The sequence below is a fragment of the Melampsora larici-populina genome (genome assembly GCF_000204055.1).
Source record: "Melampsora larici-populina 98AG31 unplaced genomic scaffold MELLAscaffold_74, whole genome shotgun sequence".
Lineage (NCBI taxonomy): Eukaryota > Fungi > Basidiomycota > Pucciniomycetes > Pucciniales > Melampsoraceae > Melampsora > Melampsora laricis-populina.
In genome coordinates this window covers 220,765-241,926 of record NW_006768838.1, presented here as the reverse complement: position 1 = coordinate 241,926, position 21,162 = coordinate 220,765, and the positions used below count along the sequence as shown (strand labels likewise).

At 42.5% G+C, this 21,162-nt stretch overlaps 4 protein-coding genes across 4 annotated transcripts; 1 reads left to right on the top strand and 3 right to left on the bottom strand.

The window, feature by feature from the left end:
* Positions 1-594: 594 nt before the first annotated feature.
* On the bottom strand, positions 595-2,570 carry MELLADRAFT_94864 (uncharacterized protein; the record flags this gene model as incomplete). The annotated part of the gene is made up of 4 exons (XM_007417516.1): positions 595-1,527; positions 1,573-1,667; positions 1,761-2,391; positions 2,472-2,570. 4 exons carry the CDS (start codon positions 2,568-2,570, stop codon positions 595-597), a joined length of 1,758 nt encoding a protein of 585 aa, XP_007417578.1.
* An 851-nt stretch (positions 2,571-3,421) lies between these two features.
* On the bottom strand, positions 3,422-5,901 carry MELLADRAFT_94863 (uncharacterized protein; the record flags this gene model as incomplete). Its single annotated transcript, XM_007417515.1, has 11 exons — positions 3,422-3,617; positions 3,689-3,807; positions 3,873-3,968; positions 4,027-4,107; positions 4,184-4,330; positions 4,406-4,522; positions 4,594-4,851; positions 4,954-5,375; positions 5,436-5,558; positions 5,621-5,813; positions 5,860-5,901. 11 exons carry the CDS (start codon positions 5,899-5,901, stop codon positions 3,422-3,424), a joined length of 1,794 nt encoding a protein of 597 aa, XP_007417577.1.
* A 7,387-nt stretch (positions 5,902-13,288) lies between these two features.
* Positions 13,289-14,160, bottom strand: MELLADRAFT_73438 (uncharacterized protein; the record flags this gene model as incomplete). The annotated part of the gene is made up of 1 exon (XM_007417500.1): positions 13,289-14,160. One exon carries the CDS (start codon positions 14,139-14,141, stop codon positions 13,674-13,676), a length of 468 nt encoding a protein of 155 aa, XP_007417562.1.
* A 6,300-nt stretch (positions 14,161-20,460) lies between these two features.
* MELLADRAFT_112945 (uncharacterized protein) lies at positions 20,461-20,861 on the top strand (the record flags this gene model as incomplete). The annotated part of the gene is made up of 2 exons (XM_007417541.1): positions 20,461-20,607; positions 20,688-20,861. The coding sequence occupies 2 exons, from the start codon at positions 20,461-20,463 to the stop codon at positions 20,859-20,861; spliced, it is 321 nt and encodes a 106-aa protein (XP_007417603.1).
* Positions 20,862-21,162: the final 301 nt, after the last annotated feature.

Genomic DNA, 21,162 nt, shown 5'->3' with positions numbered 1-21,162 from the left:
ATCAGCGGGACTGGGATACATATATGTGAAGATAACTAGAGTTTACCTTCTCTAGGACACCAAAGTATTATTATGGTTGATTAATGATTTCATCTCCGGTGTCCAGTCTTTTTCCTACCACACTGATTATTCAAGCTGGGGGTTCTTTTGAGTATCCAAAGAGGATGAAAGGTGATCAGCAAGAATCAAATAGAAGGCATCAGATCCACAGGGTATTTTTAACCCAACATGAATCTGATGTTCAAAATTCAAGTGCTGAGCATCATCAGACAGTGTGGTCCAATTCAATCAAATGATATCCCAGTGCATTCGGACATGACACAATATATTCAACTAATCCTTTGAAACGGAGTTATGTTAGGGGATTAATCAAGATTACTGAACAATTTGAAGGAACTTATTAACTTATCATTCAAGATAGCACAGAAACGGATTATACAAATGTCAGAAAATTGATCAAATAAAATTAGACACTTGGCGTGCTTAGAAAGTCTTTACACCATCATATCAATCGAAGGTTCTATAAATACAAGTGTGTTTGAATTGCTCAAAGGTGATTGTAAATGATTCTATATTTTCGAAGCGGACTGATGATTATGTGTTCTGAGTCTGGATGGGATGCTCCGAGCCTGTGAAAGAAAGGTGCAATTCGTGATCCATCGATTCATCTTCACTTCGTCTAGGTTGAAGTTGATTCAAAGCGACAATTGCAGGATCAATTTGAGGATTATGAGTGATGGATGATCGAGGAAGAACTGGTGGGAGTGAGGTAGGTTCTTGAAGTTGCTGGTGGTTGTCTAACTGGTGATTATCGCAGGTTTGTGGAATGACCTTGGAGCTTATCTCAACTTCAGCTTGCTCCAGGTGATCTGTATGCTCAACTGTGTCAAGAATTTGTTTGTCATCTTCTGGTGCCGCGAGAGTTTGAACATTTTCAGCCGTGCCAACGGTTTGGTCATTAGGTTCAGCTATGTCGATGGTCTGGTCGTCAGCTTCCGGCGTCGCAAGAGTTCGATCAGTTTCAGACGCGCCAATAGTTGGGTCATCAGGTTCAGACGTCTCGATGGCTTCTTCATCATTTACAGGTTGAACAGTCTTCTTCATCGTAGAAGCCGCTTGTGTAGTCAGATGTGCAAACTGTTCTTTATTCTTCTTCAAGTATTCTTCCTCACTAGTAATTGTGATTTTACGTTTGCCAACGATCTGTTGAACAGCAAAGTCTGAGTTATTGTTTGATAGCTTACGCCGATTAGCATCATCTGCATCATTCAACGATTCCCATTTATCTACTTCGTCTCTAATCTCTTTCAGTGATTTTCGATGTACACGTTCCGAATCCAGACTAGCATTATGAAGTAATATGTAACGATTCAGTCTACGCGTCATCGTATCTGTAGTCCCATCACAAGATAGATGGTGTTGCTGTAAAAGTGCTTTGAAGTCTTTCATTTTTAAAGATTTAAAATGAGGTAATGGGATTTTTTTCTCTGGTACATTCGGATTCGCTCCTTTCCTTATCTCGGCTTTCTTTAGACGTCCAGATTTTGCAAAAGTTGTAACAGATTGTTTTACATTACCAGTCCCGGCCAGACATTTGTCCAAGTGTGAATTCATGTCCGAATTACGTAGGAGCCTGTTACAGACTGGACAGGGGAGCATCGCAGCAGCTAGAAAGTTCAAAGAAAACTCAATCAGCGAACAGGACAGATATCGATGATTTATGCATAAAGCTTTTTCCATATCGAGCGTGTTTCACTGACGATTGTTGAGATCCCCGGTTATCATTTCTATGTCACTATCAGAATCAGAGACAGCCTTGGAGGGGCGCTTGTCTTTAGTTTTTCTTTTTTTAGAGGCCTGTGTGTTGGTAAGACTTCCGCCTGAGGTATCTCGGACTTCGGGAGCTTGATGGGAAGAGCGCGTTACTCGCATCCCAGATGAGGTGCCTTGAGACTCCAGCGATTCGGCTTTTCGTTTGTCGGGGATCATTCTTGGTTCAGGCAGTTTAGACGAGCTAGAATTTGAGGCTTCTGGTAGTTGAGCTGCTTGGCTTGTGGATCCCGAAGCTAAGAGAGGCAGTCGATTGTTCGCAGACTGTAACAAGCTCTTCACTCGATCCGCTTGAGAAACCATGTTAAGGATTTCTGACCTAGCCTCTTGCCAATTAGTTACAACTGTTTCTAAAGCCGGTACTGGTTTGATCTTTTCCTCATGAGCTTCAGTTTGACAAATTGGACACCTTTGACTATTTCCTACTCCACCAAGTCCAGCTGAACCGATTTTACTATTTAAAGTTTGATTGAAACAAGCGCGTATACAAACTGAACAAAACGTATGACAACATTTCGGGATATGAATCAAGACTGGAGCCTCGAAGAAATCTTTACATATCTAAGCAAATGGAAAGGCAAGTTAGTTTGAGTAAAAGAAGTCTTGAAGTAAATGAGTTGTTTCGTTGAACAAAGACTAACCGGACACCTGAGGCTGGTATCTAGAGCAGAGAGACATTGAAAGTTGGGTAGAAAGTCTTCAGGTGCAGAAACTGACTCGATTTCTTCTTGTAGTCGCATGATGCTGAGTGAAGCTAGTGAAGAATGAAGTTTTGAATTGGATTGGTTCTAAAAAGTTGACAATGAGAATTCACAAAAGTTCCAATTCCAGCTAAAGTACGATGAGGCGGGTGCGGATGCGTAGCTGGACGCTGTGTAAGGCCGCCTCTGCTGCGTGCACTTGTTAGCAATCACCAAAATCAGATTTCACTGAGCGTTTGTCAAGTTGATTTGCTCCTCTTCTGGAACCTGTTACCTGACCATCATCAACTTTCACAACTTGAAACTTGTATACCCACTCATTTCAATGCGGAGAGCCTATGTCATACCACCGCATCATCGGGACATCATCCGCTATTAAAACACTCGCTACACCACAGAGGTGTCTTGGCCGGCTACAGGCGGCCATGGCAGGCCAGCTGCAGACCGCCAGCGCTTGCATAGGGGCAGGCCGTCTGCAGATGGCCCTCACGCGAGACGCCTGCCAGACGCCTGCTGGCCCGGCCTGCAGGCCGGCTAGTTTTTGCCTGCAGGCCGGCTGGAATCCGTCTGCCGACGGTCAGCAGGCTTGCTGGCCCGACACATCCCCCGGGTATTCAGGTATCGGACTCGCTGCTGGCTGGGTCGATTTCCGGGTAGGGGCAGATCAGTCTGATCACTCAGGTCACCTCAAATCAGCTACGAGGCTCATCAACACAGACACAGTGACTTGATAACCAACGTATGATTGATTCCACAGTAGCAGTGTATGTACATAGAGATCCGTTCAATTAGACCAAACTTCAAAGATAAAAAAATGACCCGTATCACAATTAAAGTTGTATTTTATTGATTGAATGAAAAGCAAAATGATGAAAAAGCTAATAGTTTAATTAATTAACTATTGGATTCCCAACCGAGGTGGTATCAGATCCAGATGGCCTCGCATTACCTGCAGACATGCGCGCCATGATGGCCTCCTCGGATGGCAAGTCTAAAGTGACTTTTGGTTCGCGCGTTTTCAGGTCTTTAAACCAAAGTTTCCCATCAAATAACTGGCGGTCCTCATCATAGACGATCTGATAGAAGCTGCGTGTGAAACGATGTGATGTCAGTGATGCTTGAAAAATCATATACATACATATAATATGTTTGCTCACGCCGTAGTATAATCTTCGTTGCCCTTCAATCGCACCTCGGAAAGCTTCTTGTCAACTGCACGCCAGACTGACTCAGATCCTCTACCCCCTTTGAGCATCACCCGTGCGGCTTCCCGACGCTGAGCACAAAAATAAAGTGTATAAGCGAGGAGTTTGATGGATTTCCAAATGCTGTTGGACTCACGAGATATGTGATTTGTCCCCGTGTGGGCAGATCGGTGGCTGCCCACACTGCGTCGACTTCGGCCTTCTCCCCAGCAACAGCACACCTCACAGCAACCTAGATTGTGACTTGCAGTTAATCGAATGATTATATGAAGGGAAATGAGATGACTTACTCGTTGCACCATCCCTTTTATATGGGGAACCGGAATGTCTATGTTCTCTTTGGTTTTAGAGTCGAATATGCCTACCAAGAGCTGTTTCGGTCGTGAGTTGGAGTTGCATTGTTCCAAAACGCGACCGATGTGAGAAGGAGAAGGAAACACAACCTACCACGTTGTGCAACTTTTCCCTGGCGTGTTTGCCCGCCAATCGCAAGGCGCTAGCGTACGCTTGTGTGTCGGGCGCTTCTTCGACTCCATAGACTTGACGAGGCAGGTGTTCAGCGGCAAACACCTGCCCTTCTTTGGCCACTTTTTTCTAGATGATACGAAACAGAGCGAGTTAGCAGAGACACTGATTCATCAATATGAATATGATGAATCAGTGACTTACCTTCATAGTATTAAATAACGAGTTCGGAAGATACCCTTCCAAACCGTTCTTGACGGCGGTATACGCCTCAAGGACGGGGGAGAATAGCAGTTTAAGGGCCAAGGGGTTGATCAACCCCTTGGAAAACAAAATTGACATTTCAGCCAATGGTCCAGAATCTGATTCAAAAGATTTTGAAATACACTTACAAGAAGTTTTGGGCTTGCCTTCCACTGGGGCTTCACGGTTGATTCGTCTGCGGCGGATCCTAGCACCACGGCAGTGGCTGATCCGGAAGCCGATCCCCGTTTGGCTTCTGGTTGCGAGGCCAGTTCCATGACGGCCCTGGTCATCGTGACCATTTGTTCACTCAACGTGTCAATCTTACTATTGACACGTACTATCTCCATTAAGAGTCTTGAATCTGCAGTGACTTGAGCAAGATGCCGATTGTTTTCCCCGAAGACCTTTGGCGATGGTAGTTTGACAGATGAGAAGAAAAAAACATCAAAAAACAAAGTCAATCATACTGATTGATCACAGAAAGGTAAGACTTTGGAGAATTTTACCTCTGCTTGAGCAATCGCATAAGCGTGGAATGGGCCTTCTAGGCCGCACCGCGTGGCCAATGCCTGCAGCGTAAGCATTGTTGGCGCAGGGAGTGGGCAAGAGAAGGTTTGGGTAACGTCAACGACTTGATCTCTTGAACTCGGGCGGTTTGGTAGGTCGTTTCCACGTGATCCTCGCGAGTCGGATTGATTTGATGCTCGCAAATCAGATTGATTGGGAAATCCACGAGGTGGCCACTGAGGATCATCTCGGGGGCCGCGCGTTTGGCCTGATGGGGATCGAGAGCGCTCGTCGCGTTCTCGAAAGCGAGGAAGAACCTCCTCTCGGCCTGGGTTAGCTTCGTGGTTAGGAGTCCTCTGGAACTCCCGACCTCGAGGTATGTCCCCACCGTCATTTCTAGGTGTAGGTGAGTCCAAAGAGGCTGAAGAAGATCACACTCGAGGTCAGTACTGATGAGGGTTCTGTGAGTTTGTCAACTCACAGAACGAGTCGTTCCTAAGTGACCCATGGTTATTGAAACTTTGAATAACCATGGTTCCGCCTCGAGATGGCGAATCGAGGCCATTGCCGAGGTCAAGAGAACCTCGGCCTCCAAATTGAGCGCCTTGATAGCAAGCATTATGGTCAGTCAATCACACCTGAACGTGTGAAAGGCAAGTGACTTACTGAAATTAAAGGGAAAATCGGTGGCCATGAATTTAAACGATTGATTGGGGATGTGAGTTTTTGGCTGGAAGGCCGGAATCGATTTGTTCCAAGTGTGGCAAGTTGCCCCAGGCCAAAAAAGGGTTCCCAGGGAGGGATGGTGCCACTTTTGACAGATCTCAAGTGGCACCCACGCTTTGACAGGAGATTGGATCTGGTGCCCAATTCTGCACTTTTTGAAAAAAAAAATCTGGAGTCACCGTTCCACCTTCAAAAATTTGGAACTTGCCCAATGTCACCATCCCAAACTCACACCCAATCACACAAGCGCAAGCGAGATTTCTTCCTGGGTTTTGCTAAAGACTCGTGAGTGTGTTGTTGTTAAGCCGGCCACCCTTTAACTGATCACGACCATGTCTTTTCCTGGCTTTCAGCGATTCAGATACATCAGAAAGTCGATTCGTATCTCTGATACGACTTGAGCCTGTGGAGGATATGGACCACTCACCTGTGATCAAAGCAAATGCGACTCCTGAGGTCGCACCTACCGGAAACCCATTTGATGCGATACGTAAGCTTCAAGCCTTTAGCTAGAGAAAAAAAACAATTACTTACTTTCTATGTAGCTTTCCCAATAGATGGCGGTTACGTGATCTTTTCCGATCTTCGACAAATCATGAGCTTAACGACGTTGGAGGATTATCTGAAATTTGCCTGTTTGGAACACAACGAGATTGAGAATGTCCTTCCGATACTTCAGGCCAACGGAGTCAATCATTTTGATTTATTTTTGTTTGTCGATTATATCAATAGGGAACTTTTGCGTAAATGGGGCATCTCTCACGGAACGAGTGCTCGGATCATGGTCCATGCCCTGATGTTTTATCAATTCCATGTTAACAAGCTATCATGAAGTCTTTCCTTTTTTGTTATCTTGATTTGATTTGTAACGCGATCAAACGGTCTATTGGATGATGATATTGTTTTAAATCATCAGATCTTAGATGAGTTAGCTTCAAACCATATCGAACGAGAGATTGTCGCATTTGTGCAGCGAGTCTATTTTGTATTTGATTCAATAATTATAAGATACGACAATATAATCTGCGTATTGATGCGATTGCCCCATAGATCCTCGCTTCTCAAAAAAAAAACAATTGCCCCATCCTTACTTCTCAAAAATTTCAGCTGTCCCTTATTTGAAATGAAGATGGTACGCGTCAAGATTGATCCACCTCGAATATCTTCACAGCTCCTGACCATGTTAGAGCTACTGCGCAAAGATGGGCATAATCTGGATGCGGTGGATGACATGCTCAAATACGTGGATCACCAAAAAATGGAAGATTTTGCAAGCATTTCAATTCGTTTGAAGCGCAACGGTTCCAACTACGAAAGCTGGCTCTACGGGGTTAATGAAGTCTATCGCTGGTTCTCTGGCAAAGGTTTTTACTTGTACGAACCACCCTCTTCAATCACATCAATACACAATTGGGTTGCAGATGAGGTACTTTTGGCAATTATTTGTGCTACCGTGCATCCCAATGTGCGTCCAGCGGTTTGTATGGCCACGTGTGCTCATGACGCTGTCATGTGGGTTAATTGGTATCACAACTGTGAAGGTGAGCTTGGAACCTTCATTAGTTAGTAATAAATACTGATCATCCTGATTCAGTTCCAAAGATTCGGGTGGGCTTTCCATGAATAATCCGGGCGAGGTCATCATCTTCATTGATTGTGAGTACTTTATCATCATAGATCTGCAAAAGAAATGTTTGATTGACAATTCTTATTCCCTTGGCCAACCAGCCAATGCTATATAGAATTTTTGCGCACTGACTGTGATAAATTTGATGTTTATATTCAAAGACTTTAGATGATTGTAACAGCAACTACATGATTCTTATGATGGGATATCTTTCATGTTTATCATCAAGGTGTTATATATAATTGTAATATCAAGTGGAACATCATGCTGTCTATGAAATCCAAAAGCGGCTGCATCATTCACCAAAAATGTTAACCCAATGGGAAATTGCAACAGTGTTCAACTGTTCTCTGAGCCCTGGTCATTACCTTTTTTTGCTGGACGTGGTTCAGCCTTCCAAACGTTGAGACCCTTGGTGATGGCCTGGTTCCAAACCTCAGGAGGAACTGGATTGAGTTGATAATCCGAAAGCCCGCGGTGAACATGGCCATTGTAATGTGATGCCACGTTGAGGATGAATGAGTTTGAATTAACATGTTCAACTCCCCACAGGCCAATGGTTGATTCCCTCCGCTCAATTTTCTTGTGGTGGTTCTTGGCCAATTTACAATCAGAATCGTGGCAGTTATGTTGAACGTTCAGCAAGCACACAATGTCCTGGGAGCCATAATATCTCTTGGTCAATATGAACACCCAGTTGCACAGTGAAGAGCAGAACCTTACCTTGACATTGATGATCATAATTTGTTCTGTTACCTTAAGTTCCCACATCCCATAAAATTGGTTGATTGGACCCTTCTGACATTTTTTGATAATAAGATGGGTGTGGGAATCAGACACCCCCTTGAGTTTCCAGATTGATTGCACTTGTCCAACCTCGCGGGAGTTCACCTGCCATACAAAAACATAAGCCCTTTGCCTTACTTTGAGACTATCAAAGAAATACATATTGGACAAACCACCAGAAAGTCATTTTTTTCAGCCTTGTGTCGCCCAATCAACTTGATACTTTGGTAGACTTTCAACTGTCCACGGTCGACACTGAGTGGGATGCAAGATGGTGCAACTGATTGTTTCTCGCACAAAGCTTATGACATCAAGAAGCTTAGTTACATGAAGGCATCCAGAGAATTGAAAGAAGGTTACTTACGGCCAATTGAATAGGTGGAGATGCACCCCAAAGACGAGTCCAGACCCATTGCTTGAAATAACTCGGGTACTGAAGATAATAACGCTCGCAATTTTGGGCCACTATGGACACGCGATTTGAGATCATGGTCAAAAACGGAAGAACCGGATACAAAAATCCTCAACATGACCTGGGTATAGGAAGTGTTTGCTATGTCTTGTCCTGGACTTTGATGGTTTGAATGAATCGATTTGTGGCGAGTGACACCGTTGAAAGATTCAAGTTTTTCAGTTGCAAATAAACAAGCCGGTCCAAACCTACGAATTGAATCTTGTAGGTGAACGAGCATGTGAAACTTGGGCTTGTTGACCCAGCGAGCATCGAGGGCTACCAAGTTTTTGAGAAATCTGGATATGGCAATGTCCAGTTCAGCTAGATAGGTTTCCATGTTCGGTATTTCAGTCTGAAAAATATAAGATCCTAGAAGACAAAGAGATGTCCACATTTCGCGTTTTTCCTCGCTAAGGTGTTCAAACAGGACAAAGGGGACGGTCTGTAACACAGTTCGAAACTCCTTCCCCACTAGACTCTGATAGTAAGTAATCATTGTGTTTGGTTGAACGGGCGGGATATTCAAACCACTAGTATTGAAAGCCCTCCAACGACCGGAAAGATTGTTGTAGTTCTTTGAGTCAGCCTTGATATTTCTAGTTCTTTCATCGTGTCGTGGAAGAGATACTTTGTGGTACCCAAAAGTGCCACATGGAGCACCTCAACTGGAGTATCTTTGTGACCGTCAAATCCTACAAAACAATGCCTATGGATCAGCTTCTTTCAACTGAAAGCAAAGTATAATGAGAGAGACTCACCTTTGAGTCTCAACATGGGATTGAAGATATGTTCTCCATGTTGAGCATTGATGTCTTGACAGAGTTTCTCCACTTCAGAAGGAGGCAGAGACTCATGGGCTACTTGCACATTTTTCTGGAAAACTTTGTTCATAGGATCTCGAACTCCAAAGTCACGGCCCATCTTTTCAACTCGAGTTTTAGTGTTGCGCTTTTGAGATGTGTTCCAAATTTCCTTGGTCCATCGTCTAGTCTGGTTCCAATCTTGGCCAGGTAATAGGCACTGCAGAGGTCATTCAGTTTCGCTATCTGGAAGAACAAAGATTGGTCTCATACCTTCTCTCCATCTTCATCCAGGCCAAGAAAGTCTCTGACAAAATTTTCTAATTGTTTGTCAGCCTGCTTTGCCACATGTAGATCACACATCCGACATGGCGTGAGGGTGTTGGCTGGGTTGAGTGTATTCGAAATCTCTGCGTGCATTGGAGAGTCCCCCAGGTGAAAAAGAGGCACCGCCATTACCAAAACTTCTGCACCCAGATGTTGGTCATATGCAAAGAAGCCATTTGTTCCATAATCACTAGAGGAAGCAAGTGCATGTTAATTACCCAAGTAGACCTATTTCAACAACAAGAATGCCTCACTTTAAATCATCAACAACCTGATCAAATAGCTCTAGGGCTGTCGCACAATTTGAAGTCGCCAGGAAATGGATGTTGAACTCCTGGTTTGATAGATCAGATGGTAAGCCGGCCAGTGTAAAGTAGATACTCATGTGTTTGTTCCACTTTTTGGATATATTTCCTGAAGTGTCGTCAGAATAAAGAGCCAGAGGAACATGGCGGATCATTTTGCCTTGTGCCTTGGCTCGCCACGGGTTTTCAATTGGATTGCATGGTACTGTTGAATGTTCAGATTCTGCAAGGACAATGATTCACATTAGCTCTTGAGTACATTTAATTAATAAATTAATATTATTTGAACTTACGATACATATGATTCCCACAAACAGTTTTAAGAAGAACTCCATTCTCCACCTCAATATGTCCAAATGATCGCCAAAAGTCTTTGCAAGGAATGGTGACTAGCGTGTCAGAGTCAAAAGCGCAATCTTGAGGAATGATGACTTTGAGTTGAGACCGGTGATGAGGATCGTGTTTGACTATGGCCGGTAGACACTTGGCCATAAGACAACCATCCTTTTGGAAGAAGAAAACAGGTACTACAAGCTGCTGAGTTCTCAGTTGGACTGGCTCGTAGATGTAGTAGTGGACATTGTTGGATGATATCATTTGAACACGTAGATCAGGAGGGTAATCTTCACGCCACTTTTCACACTGCGATAGCCGGTTGATTGGCCCATCAATGGTGAGCTCGGGCACATATACCAAATAGGGGCTGACCAAGGGGTTTGCCAACTCCTGTGAACGCAAACAATTTAGCTATGTCTAAGCTAGTCAGATTGAGTAATGAAAGCTGGCTCACGTTACTTATGATGGTCTTGACATCCAAACCAAACAGTGGATTCCCACATGGACTAATCCTTTCCCGTATATCAAGACCCATTTTTTTCTTCAATCTTTTGACAAGTGCCCTCAAAGTGCCCCAATCTGGCAGAGTGACTCCCAGAATACGCAGAAGGGACTGTATTCGCTGGTATTGGACACGCGAGAGGAGGTTCCGGTTTGATCCGATCATGAGCAAAGCTACCACATGCTGTCACAATTGAAAACAATCAATGAGTGTCTAGTGATGCAATATACTCGAGCTACTTACCTCTTTCTTTTTGAAGGGGTACCATTCAGCTGACTCCTCAATTCTAATGCCTGAGAGCTCGTGGTCCAACAATTCCTCGTAGACAGCTTCATCTTCAGCGTTGTCAAGTCCTGTGTTCAGTGCATCAAAGGCATCGCGGAGCTTATGAAAATCAATCCGGCTGTCTGAGTCATCTGATTCATATCCATCCTTGTCTGTTTGGCCGAAGGAGCGGAGGAATGAAAGTGGAGAAGGTGGGACCGATTGCAATTCGGAAAGATGGTCATTGTCTTCAAAGTAGTGGTTCAGGTTGATTGCAGGTGGTGTTGGTGATCTCTCTACAGGGGTCGGAAACTGCTGACGTAGGACTTGGTCTTCTGCTTGTCTTGTGAGAAACTGCTCTGAGGCACGTATGTGCGCTGGTGAAGCCACATGAGCTTCATAGTATTTCATGGTTCGGCTTTGGATGCAGACATTACATCGATACCTTAAAGGACTCTTGCTTTGTTCAACAATAACTGAGTGGATGTGTGTGGAATTATGGGTCAAGTGTCAGTAGAAAGCCTTCATTGAAATGTGATTGAAATAAGACTTACACCGTGGTAGATCATTCATGATTTAGATTGAGCACGCTGCACAGTTGATAAGGTGGTTGTGGTGAAGTGTGGTTGGAATGATGTGAATTTGGGTTTGAAGTCAAATTTGGGATTGAAGTCAAATCGCCGATGTCTGTGGTGGCCGTCTGCTGGCAGTCTCTTGGCCGCTTGCAGGCGAAATTCCGGCCGGATTAAGCCTGAAACATGATGCCCGCCTGCAGGCCGTCGATACGCGGCCTGCAGGCCGCCTGTGCATATCAGATTGCTCGCTGGGCTCAAGCTCGACTGCAGCCCGCATATAAATGGCCTGCGAGTCGGTCTTGAGGCCGAATTTTGACCTGACCGATCTCAGACGGCGTCAGGCCAATTTCTGACAAAAACCCCTCCCGTGGTGTAGCTCTGCCGGTAAACCCCCCGTGAAAAGACATCGCGGAGACCGAGTTGGACGCGACTGGACGTGACGCGTCGGATCCTAAAGTAGCATACCATTGAGTGTGTCCCGCGATCCAACCAGGAAACTGTTTCTTGTGAAAATTTAGGTGATGCAGGCGCAATGAAATGTCTTCAGGAAATTACATAGCTGTCCAGTGTTGAGAGGTTCTACCATATGATGAAGACTTTCCTTGAATCAGTGAAGGAGACGAAGTAAATGCTACGTCGCTTGGACATTGGACGGCAACCCTTGCCCTCAACGAGGACGAGTCATGCTACACCAAACGAGTGGGCGCCTCTCCACCTGCCCCTAACGCTGAACGAAGCCATGACGCAGCCAGCGGTACGGGCGTGGTGAACGAATTCAAGGTCACAACAATGATCTTAACAGACCCATAATGTAAAAATGTAAAGAATGATTCGAAATTCAAGGTATAACTTGCAGATATTTAGGAGACCCGACGACGTCTGCTCTAAACTAATTGATAACTCGATCTAACTTGATTCCTGCTCAAGAAGATGTAGAATCCATTTGATAGACGATTTTATAATTCATTTATAGAATGATCCAGGTCCTTCATGCCTTTCAAGGAATATTCAGATCTAGGAAAACTCATTGGGTACTTGAAGGCGATTATAGAGGCAATCATATACACTGGTGGCTAACCTCATGGTGGTTGAAGTCGTGAAATGCCCAGTACGTTAATCTCCCACTCAACCTTCATGTTCGGAAATTCGATCATCAACTGATACCTTACAAAATCATAATGGATCAGGAGTCAGGACACCCTAATCACGGATACGAAAAAACGATGATACACGAGGAATTGGTTGATGGCTATCTGGGGACTGTGATCTTTCTTGTATTTCTATTGATTCTATTGCTTGTATCAAGTCAAAGAGTGACGGTCACCATTCTCTACACCAAACCTTGTGCAGATAATAAATTGGTACATGCAGAAACACCTCAGTGACACTATCAGAGGTTATGTCACTGGAGGTTGACTTTACCAGGTAGACTTGTTGAAGAAATGATAGAGGAGAAATAGAGTAGGTTTAATCAGACCAACCACCAAGATGCTGGATGATGGAGATGCGGCGGGTTTCTTTTTGATATGATATTGCATCCTATGGTTTTGGGGGAAATAACAGGAGATATGAAGATGATTGCAATTTCGACAAGGCTATCGGAGATCGATGCTCTTCCTATCCATATAATATGCGCTTGCTCTCCAAACCTATGTTATGCAGTTACAAGAATGATTATTGTCTAATGGATGACGCATAATAAGAGACCACTATGTAAAAAAAACTATTCTGGCTCATTGCTCAAGTTGAAGAGGTTGAGGCAGATATGTTACAAGGCGCAATTGCTAAGAGACGAATACATGGGATGCTGCAGCTCAGTATCATCTGAATGATATTAGTTGAGCGCAAGGCTGAGTACAATATGGATATGGTGATAAGCAAACAACCAAGTATTACCCAATCATAAGAGTTGGAGACAAAAATGGGGTTGAGGCCATGTTCAACACTTTCAAGCAAGTTCGGGGAAAAGTATCGCAAAGGCTACGACATATTTACTCGCCAACGAGTAACACCTTCTTCAATTCAATTTTTGTAAAGGAACTGGTTGATAATCTCGACTGGAGAAAGTCGAATGGCTCACGCGATCAAAAAAAATCTTCAACTGTATACCAATCGACTTGCAGTATTCGTCCAACGGAATCAATATAGAAACCACAGCTGCATCAAGTGGAAGGCTTTCTTCTTCTACTGGTAAATGTATCACTTTTAATTTGGGGAAGTGATTTCGGGTGATGAAGTTTGAAAATTGTAACAGTCCTTCGAATGATCCCTCCTCTAACATGTAATTTGACTTTTTGTCTGGAGCTGAATCATATCCGATAAAGTAATTGAACATGATGTGACGAAGAGCTTTGCAACCCGAAAAACAGTGAATATACTGACAACCAGCACTTGGCCAGATTGTCAAATGTGTCAAAGCCGGAAGTAAAAATTGATTATCCTCAGGTTTGAAAGCCAGACAATCCTCTTCTGATTCGAAATCCATATTGTAGGCAAATCTGAGTTTGAGATGGGTGAGGAGAGGCGCCCAAGAATTTATGAAGCAGGGCATTTTCCCTAATCCAACGTCGATACAATTGAGGATCGTGAGATTTTCTAGACGAGGAGGACCTGGCCGATTGCCCCAAGAGCTGCTTAGAGTATCAACGTCGTCCAGGACAAGACGTCTGAGGTTTTTCAGATTGTAAAGACAGGTAGCGAGCTCGCCATGGTCTCCCCCCTCTTCATCCCCTACATTTTCCAACTCGAGCGATTCGAGTAGTGGGAGATGTGTAACGGTGTTGGATACGCATTCCGATCCGAGTACTGAAAACGTAGGACTGGATATTCGGAGATGTCGAAGATGGCTGATTCCAGAGAACAGTGAGATGAGTTTATCACTCAGGTGATAACCTTGTTCTTGACTAGTAAACATCGTTGGTAGATGCGGACATTTGAGATGGAGCGTGGTAAGCTTCTCACAATGAGAAAGCACTCGGGCGAGATTTTCAGGAGAGAGACCAAGTGATCGATGATGGTCTTGAGCACTGATAGCTAGATTGTCAGAATGGATGGCATCAACATCCCAAAAGTCATTGTCCTCTTCGATAAATTTTGTGGTGTTTACATGCGAAGATTGTGGTGATTGGTTTGCGCCTATGGCGGCTTCCTCGGGACAAACGAGCCGTGGTTTTTCTTGCAGCCATTCATATCGTAACTTCACATGTACTTCTTTGACATAACATCCGTGTTTCGGTAAGATTTCATCCATCCAGAAGGACATCGGACCACCTGGTGTGGAAGGAAATTCAAGATACTAGTTCGATGTAGCAACAAAGGTAGAGGTGTAAAAAGTTATACGATATAATCATCAGTCCATTTTAGGTTTGTATCTCAGAAGCGTCAATGAGACAACAACCACCCACCTGCCATATGATGGGGCGACATAGAGAATAAGTCCTACGATTGAGCACGGAAAAGGTTTGAAAGCTCGTCAAGATTGGCGATTTAGGATTGTGTTTATAGATCCGTACAGCGCTCTTCGGCCCTGATGAAACAGTTATCGTCTGTTCTGACTTCTTCTGTAGATTCTTTTGAGATTCGGCCCAGTGATGAGTTTTGAGAAGGTGTCCTATGATATTGAGAAGGACCTCGTTTGGTAAGCGGCCGAGTAAATCTTCCTCATTTCCATATGAGTTTTCAGTTTGAGCCACTCGTTCATTTTCTTGTCTTGAGTTGGTCATCTCAATTGAATGCAACGAAGGTGAGATGAATCGAACAGAAGCTATGATTTTGGGTATTCGTCAATCAAAGTTGTGCATCATCATCCTCAGTTGATGGTCGCAGGTAGGCGCGGAATGTCTACTTAGGCCCACATGAAGTACAGACATCTTCGTTAAACGCATTCCTAATATTGCCATTTTAATTTCTTAGCCTTGATACAGACATTGTACATTCTTCGACCTCTCTTCAAAGGGTCTGGAACTTGAATGTTCCGAGAACTTTTAACCGATTTCAAGAAGGGTCTGCTGAGTTGGGCAAAAGAAAATGAAACTGTGTTCATACTTCCGGTTTGGTAGAACTCAAATTTCTCTGACCAAAAAGTGTCACATTTGGAAAGCCCTCTCTGCGCGGCCACGTCCTAAACACAAGTAAGAGTTGTAGAGAGGTCTTCATGTGGCTCTTGTCAAAGCTTCCAGTCAAGTTAAAGTCAAATTCCAACGTGCTCTGGAGGAGAGCATGAATTAACTCAAGTTGGTCTATGGACCTCTTTATCCAATACAATTCAACAGATCCTGGGTCCTCATTCAGAATGAGGTCAGCACCAATCAGGATATCCCAAGGACGCACACACATATGACCCATCTTCATAATCTAGAAGTACTGTCACTGGGATTTGAAAAATCAAAACAGGTCTCCAAATGTGATTTTGTTTCTTAAGCTTTGATATGGAAACAATCTGAGGCTTGGCAAACCAAACAAAGAACTTGGATGTGAAATGACAATCAACCGATTTGTTGCACAAAGAAGAACATGGATTGAACCCAAAGAGATATCCAAAGAGAGAAATTGAGAAAGTGAAAAGTGAGAAGATCAGTGATATCTAAAAATAACAATTGGTCTCAACTGTTGAGGATTTAATGATGAATTTATAGAGACCAGTATTAGTAAAGACAATGATAGGAAAAACTTGATTTGTCAATTGAATCTACTCTGGAATATCCGAAAAAAAAATGAAGAATGAAGAAGTCCAAGATCAGCACTTACACTCTTCACTTAATTTAAGAAAACCATTTTGAATTGATGGACATGGATGGTCAGAATATGATGGGTGTGGATGGTGAGGGAGGGTGATTCTGGTGGTGAGATTGATGATTGATGGTGTTGGTTCCAGAGAGTTCCAGAGTCAAGATTGGAAACCCCATTAGCTTGAACAAGCCCTCTCTGCGCGGCCACGTCCGCGCGCCTCGCAGAGGGGCTTGGGACTAATTGTGAAATCTTGGCACGGAGACTCCAAGGATTAAGTCCTCTTAAGCCGTTTTTTGACTTTTCCTGGTTTCCTCGCTGATAAACACCAATTTTCCTTGCAGGCAACTTTCTTCAGCACGATGTTGTACACATCCTGGTATGCTCATATCTTATATATCCTGGGTGATGTGGCCGGGAAAATGAGATGAAAATCTTTACAACAATGCCCTTTTTGGATTTCAAGTCACTCTACGTTGTGAATACAGGCTGTACAGTGCGGACCACCCCCTTAGAGCATCCGCACTGGTTTGCGGTTGTTAACTTGATCACGCACGGTAACAAACCCTACTTTAAGTAAAAAATTACTTAACTCGACTAAATTCCCCACTCGTTTGCATTAGCAGTGCTGTAACTGTTACAACTTTACAGATAATGCATGTGCTCCACACGGGTCATGCAGTAAGGTAACATTTTGATTTTTCAAGTACTAATCACCTGCTTTCATCACAAGTGTTAATATGATAGAGCCACTGTCCGCTTCTTTGGAGGACTGAAGTTGCTTTCACATTCTCCATCTACATAGATCCAATCACTACAAGAAAGATAATATTTTCTGGGCAGAAAATTAAATTATTGATACACAAAAATATTGAGAGGCCAGGAGAAGGGCAAAAAATAAATAAAAATATGCATCTTGTTCCCTGCGGTGAGAGCTTCACTCTCCATATTTTTCCATATTTTTACAGTCCGTATTGATAAGTGTACTAACAATAAACCTTCACAATCATCCAATTACAACCTGTAACAAGCACTGAGATTTGGCTCATTAGTGTTTAGAGAAACTTTTGATTTCTGAAAATACTCATAACTTTTTCAATTCCGGTCCAAAACGCTCGATTTTGGGTGCATTGGTAAGCTGGAATTGTCCTCCAAATAGTTCATAATAGGACCACACAGCATGCTGGTCTGCTAAAAAAGATATAATCTTTTTTGTACATTTGTACATACAGATCCATAGAATGATTGTTATACTAGCTACATAGTTCTTGACCTTATGAAAGTTTGAGAGGAAGAGTTCAGCTTTCTAATGCACTTAAAATCGAGTGTTTTGAGGCAGATTTGACAAAGTTATAGGTGTTTTCAGAAATCAAAAGTTTCTCTAAACACTAATGAGCCAAATTTCAGTGCTTGTTACAGGTTGTAATTGGATGATTATGAAGGTTTATTGTTAGTACACTTATCAATACGGACTGTAAAAATATGGAAAAATATGGAGAGTGAAGCTCTCACCGCAGGGAACAAGATGCATATTTTTATTTATTTTTTGCCCTTCTCCTGGCCTCTCAATATTTTTGTGTATCAATAATTTAATTTTCTGCCCAGAAAATATTATATTTTGTGTAGTGAATACTTGTTCATCTACCTGATCAGCAATTTTGATTTAAAAGGACAAAGTCAACATGACTTTGTTCAGCAACTCAATTGATCAATTCAAGTTCAAAAACCAAACGCTTGACTACATTGATCAAGCCTTTAATGAGTCTGAATACATGCAATTATGATCTTGTGAAAATATTAAAGATTCAAAGTTAAAAAAGAAAAATCGACGATCTGAACGATCTGAACAAATCCAAACTTTTCTTAATGATTTGTATCACTTGATCTTGAAAGTCCCCCATGATTAGTCTTTGAATGTTGATTGTCTTTCATTTGAACTGTACATGCTATATGAATGTTGACATTCTACATATTCATCTGATTGGTATGAAGTCAAGTTGAAGATATCTGATCGAGCTATTTTAATTAAAAAACACCAAAAATTGAAGATTGAAACAACATGAATCAGCATTGATTGTTCTTGATTTAGTTCATGTGACTGTGAGGCTTGGATTTCATCGTGTGTGGAAGGTGAATGTGGAAGGTGAAAAGGAGGTGTGGGTTGACTTTGGTGTTGGAGGTCGGGTTGAGTCTCGTTTTTGGAGTCGAAGTTGCTGTCAGCTAGTCGCGATGTGTGTTAATGCATGCGTTAGCCAATCGGTAAATTTACCGATTTGCTAACGCAAATTGATCAAAAGTTAACTACCGCGGGGCTAATTTTCCACCGGTGTGGAAAAGACCCCGCGGTTGCGTTAAATTTAACCTTACCGCACCCGATTTACCGCACGAGTGCGGATGCTCTTACAGGGCAGACATATCATATAAGTTAAATCATATAAGTTAAAGGCAAACCATGTTCGCCGGCAAAACTGGACAAAACTCCCAATCAGTACTTTCAGGTTGGAGGTTTACACGTCATTTGAGTAAAATCCCTGGCTGACGCGTTCACCTCATCATCTATTGGTCAAAGCACCTGAACATTTCATCTCAATTCAATCCAATCCTTCAACCCACTTCAACTTCAACTACAATCATCGACTATGATCAGGAACTTACTTCGATATTGACCCTTTACCTTCTTTATCAATTCTCAAGCAGTTGCTCATTTCAACCGGTCATAGATAACAATCTGATCCAAACATTGTATCTTCAAATCATTCTCATGATGAAGTCACTCAGAATGGTCATCACAAGAGAAACATTAAAGCAACATGAACCAACTTGAAACATCAAAGTAATAAAACCGATTGTCACCCTCAATTTAGTTTGCTTACACTCTACAGAGTCCACCAATCCACCATTTTACTCAGCAAGTTGATTTTAGGACTTGAGTCAGTTTGCACTCACTATTTACAAATCCAATATATACCCGTTGTGTGGTTTCACTCCAGCCCAAACCTTCCAAAACAATCACAATTTCCAATAAAATACAAACATTTCAAAAAGGGAGTTCAAGATGAGAAACCTAATTTTCCAGAATTGAATACAAGATTGAGCCCTTTGCTCCTGTGAAGAGTTTTGATTCTGTGAGTTGATAATTGCTTCACTTGTTGCATTGTATCTCACTTTGGCTAACTTCAACTTCCATTCATCTTCATTCAAACATTTTGTCATCACCAGATGGAAAGTAGTGGCCACATATCTAAGTTGGATCTCATTTTTTCAAGATACCTCTAAAGCTATCTTGAAGTATATATCCACAAATCAGACTTGGTACTGCTTCTATCAATTGCTTTATTCAAGTTCACAAGTTCTACTTGATCTCAATTTTTGGATTGATGATTGGATAACAACTATAAGTCTATGAGCAAATTTATCAACTAAACTCCATGGTCATGGTCGTGGAGTAGGTCAATATCCTATCCAATTTTGGTATTCAAGAAGCAAGTGACTAACATGACAAAAATTGAAATAGATTTGAATGAAAAATCAGTTTACTTTTACTTGAAAGGAGTCGTTGATAATTCTAAAGTTTGGTTAAATTGCCATGGCCAACTTTGCATCAGGTGCGATCAGCACTCTTTTCCTCAACCCAACAAAAGTCGGTGTTATTCTTCCTGGATATATAACAACAAACAAGTCTGATAAAGAACTGACTTTCTTTCATTCAATCACAGTCGTGTTTGTCATTCACAAACTTCAAGTGCAAGCCCATCAGCTAAAACCAAATTGATACTTCTTATCGAATGGAATCTTAGCCAGAGTTGGATTTGGGAAATATATTACATTTGTTGATCAACTGTTTAGTACAGAACAAGATTACCAATTACCCATTTCCAGAACTCAATCAACTTCTTACTACTGGTACTACAATTCACCACCCTCTAGCAAGATCAATCATATCCAACCTCAATGTTTCTACTCCAACAAATTCACATGTAACATCCTCAATCAACTGGGCTATTAGACTTCAAAGTTGATTGCGATCTTTTGCGGGAAATGTTCAACGCACTTATAATCTACAGCCGTCCCTGAGCGCAATGTCTGGTACCTCAAATCTAATTGCTGCTGCTATTGATAACGAGATGTCCGATTTGAAAGCAATCAATGCTATCATCGCCAAACTGACGGGTATGAGTGGACGATGGCAGGAGTTTTTTATATGCATGGTTTACACAATTACAAAAGTAAGCGGTTGCATACATCATGATAGGATCTGCTTATTAATTTCCTTGCTAATCTCAATTACTCAACTCTGTCATCATAGAATGGATTGCTCTTTACCCAAATGATTCAACCTAGGATCAGACCCATAATGATAGATTGTTATAAAGACAAATATTTCTTAGATGAGGAACGGTACGCCAAAGCCAAATCCCACAATTGTGGTCGGAGATTTTGCTCGGAAACGGTTTATTCAAGCCTGGGAATCTTGGATTGACTTTTCGATCTCAACTTGACAAGCTACAACATTCAAAGGAGAATCAATGAAATTGATTTGTAAAGTAAACTTCTCTTTGTTCTCATAGCAATTCATCCATCTACTCTGACCGGTGTCCTACCTCCCTCGGTCCCTCATGAGGGCTGAGGGCCCCCCCCAAGAAACCTAGAGTATTCATAGATGAACTCTTTAGGTTTGCATAGGACAAACCGACCAAGAGTTTGATATGAGCCTTGTGCATTGTGATGAAATAGGTGACCATGTAACAAGCATTACAACACACATAAATAGAAATAAACTA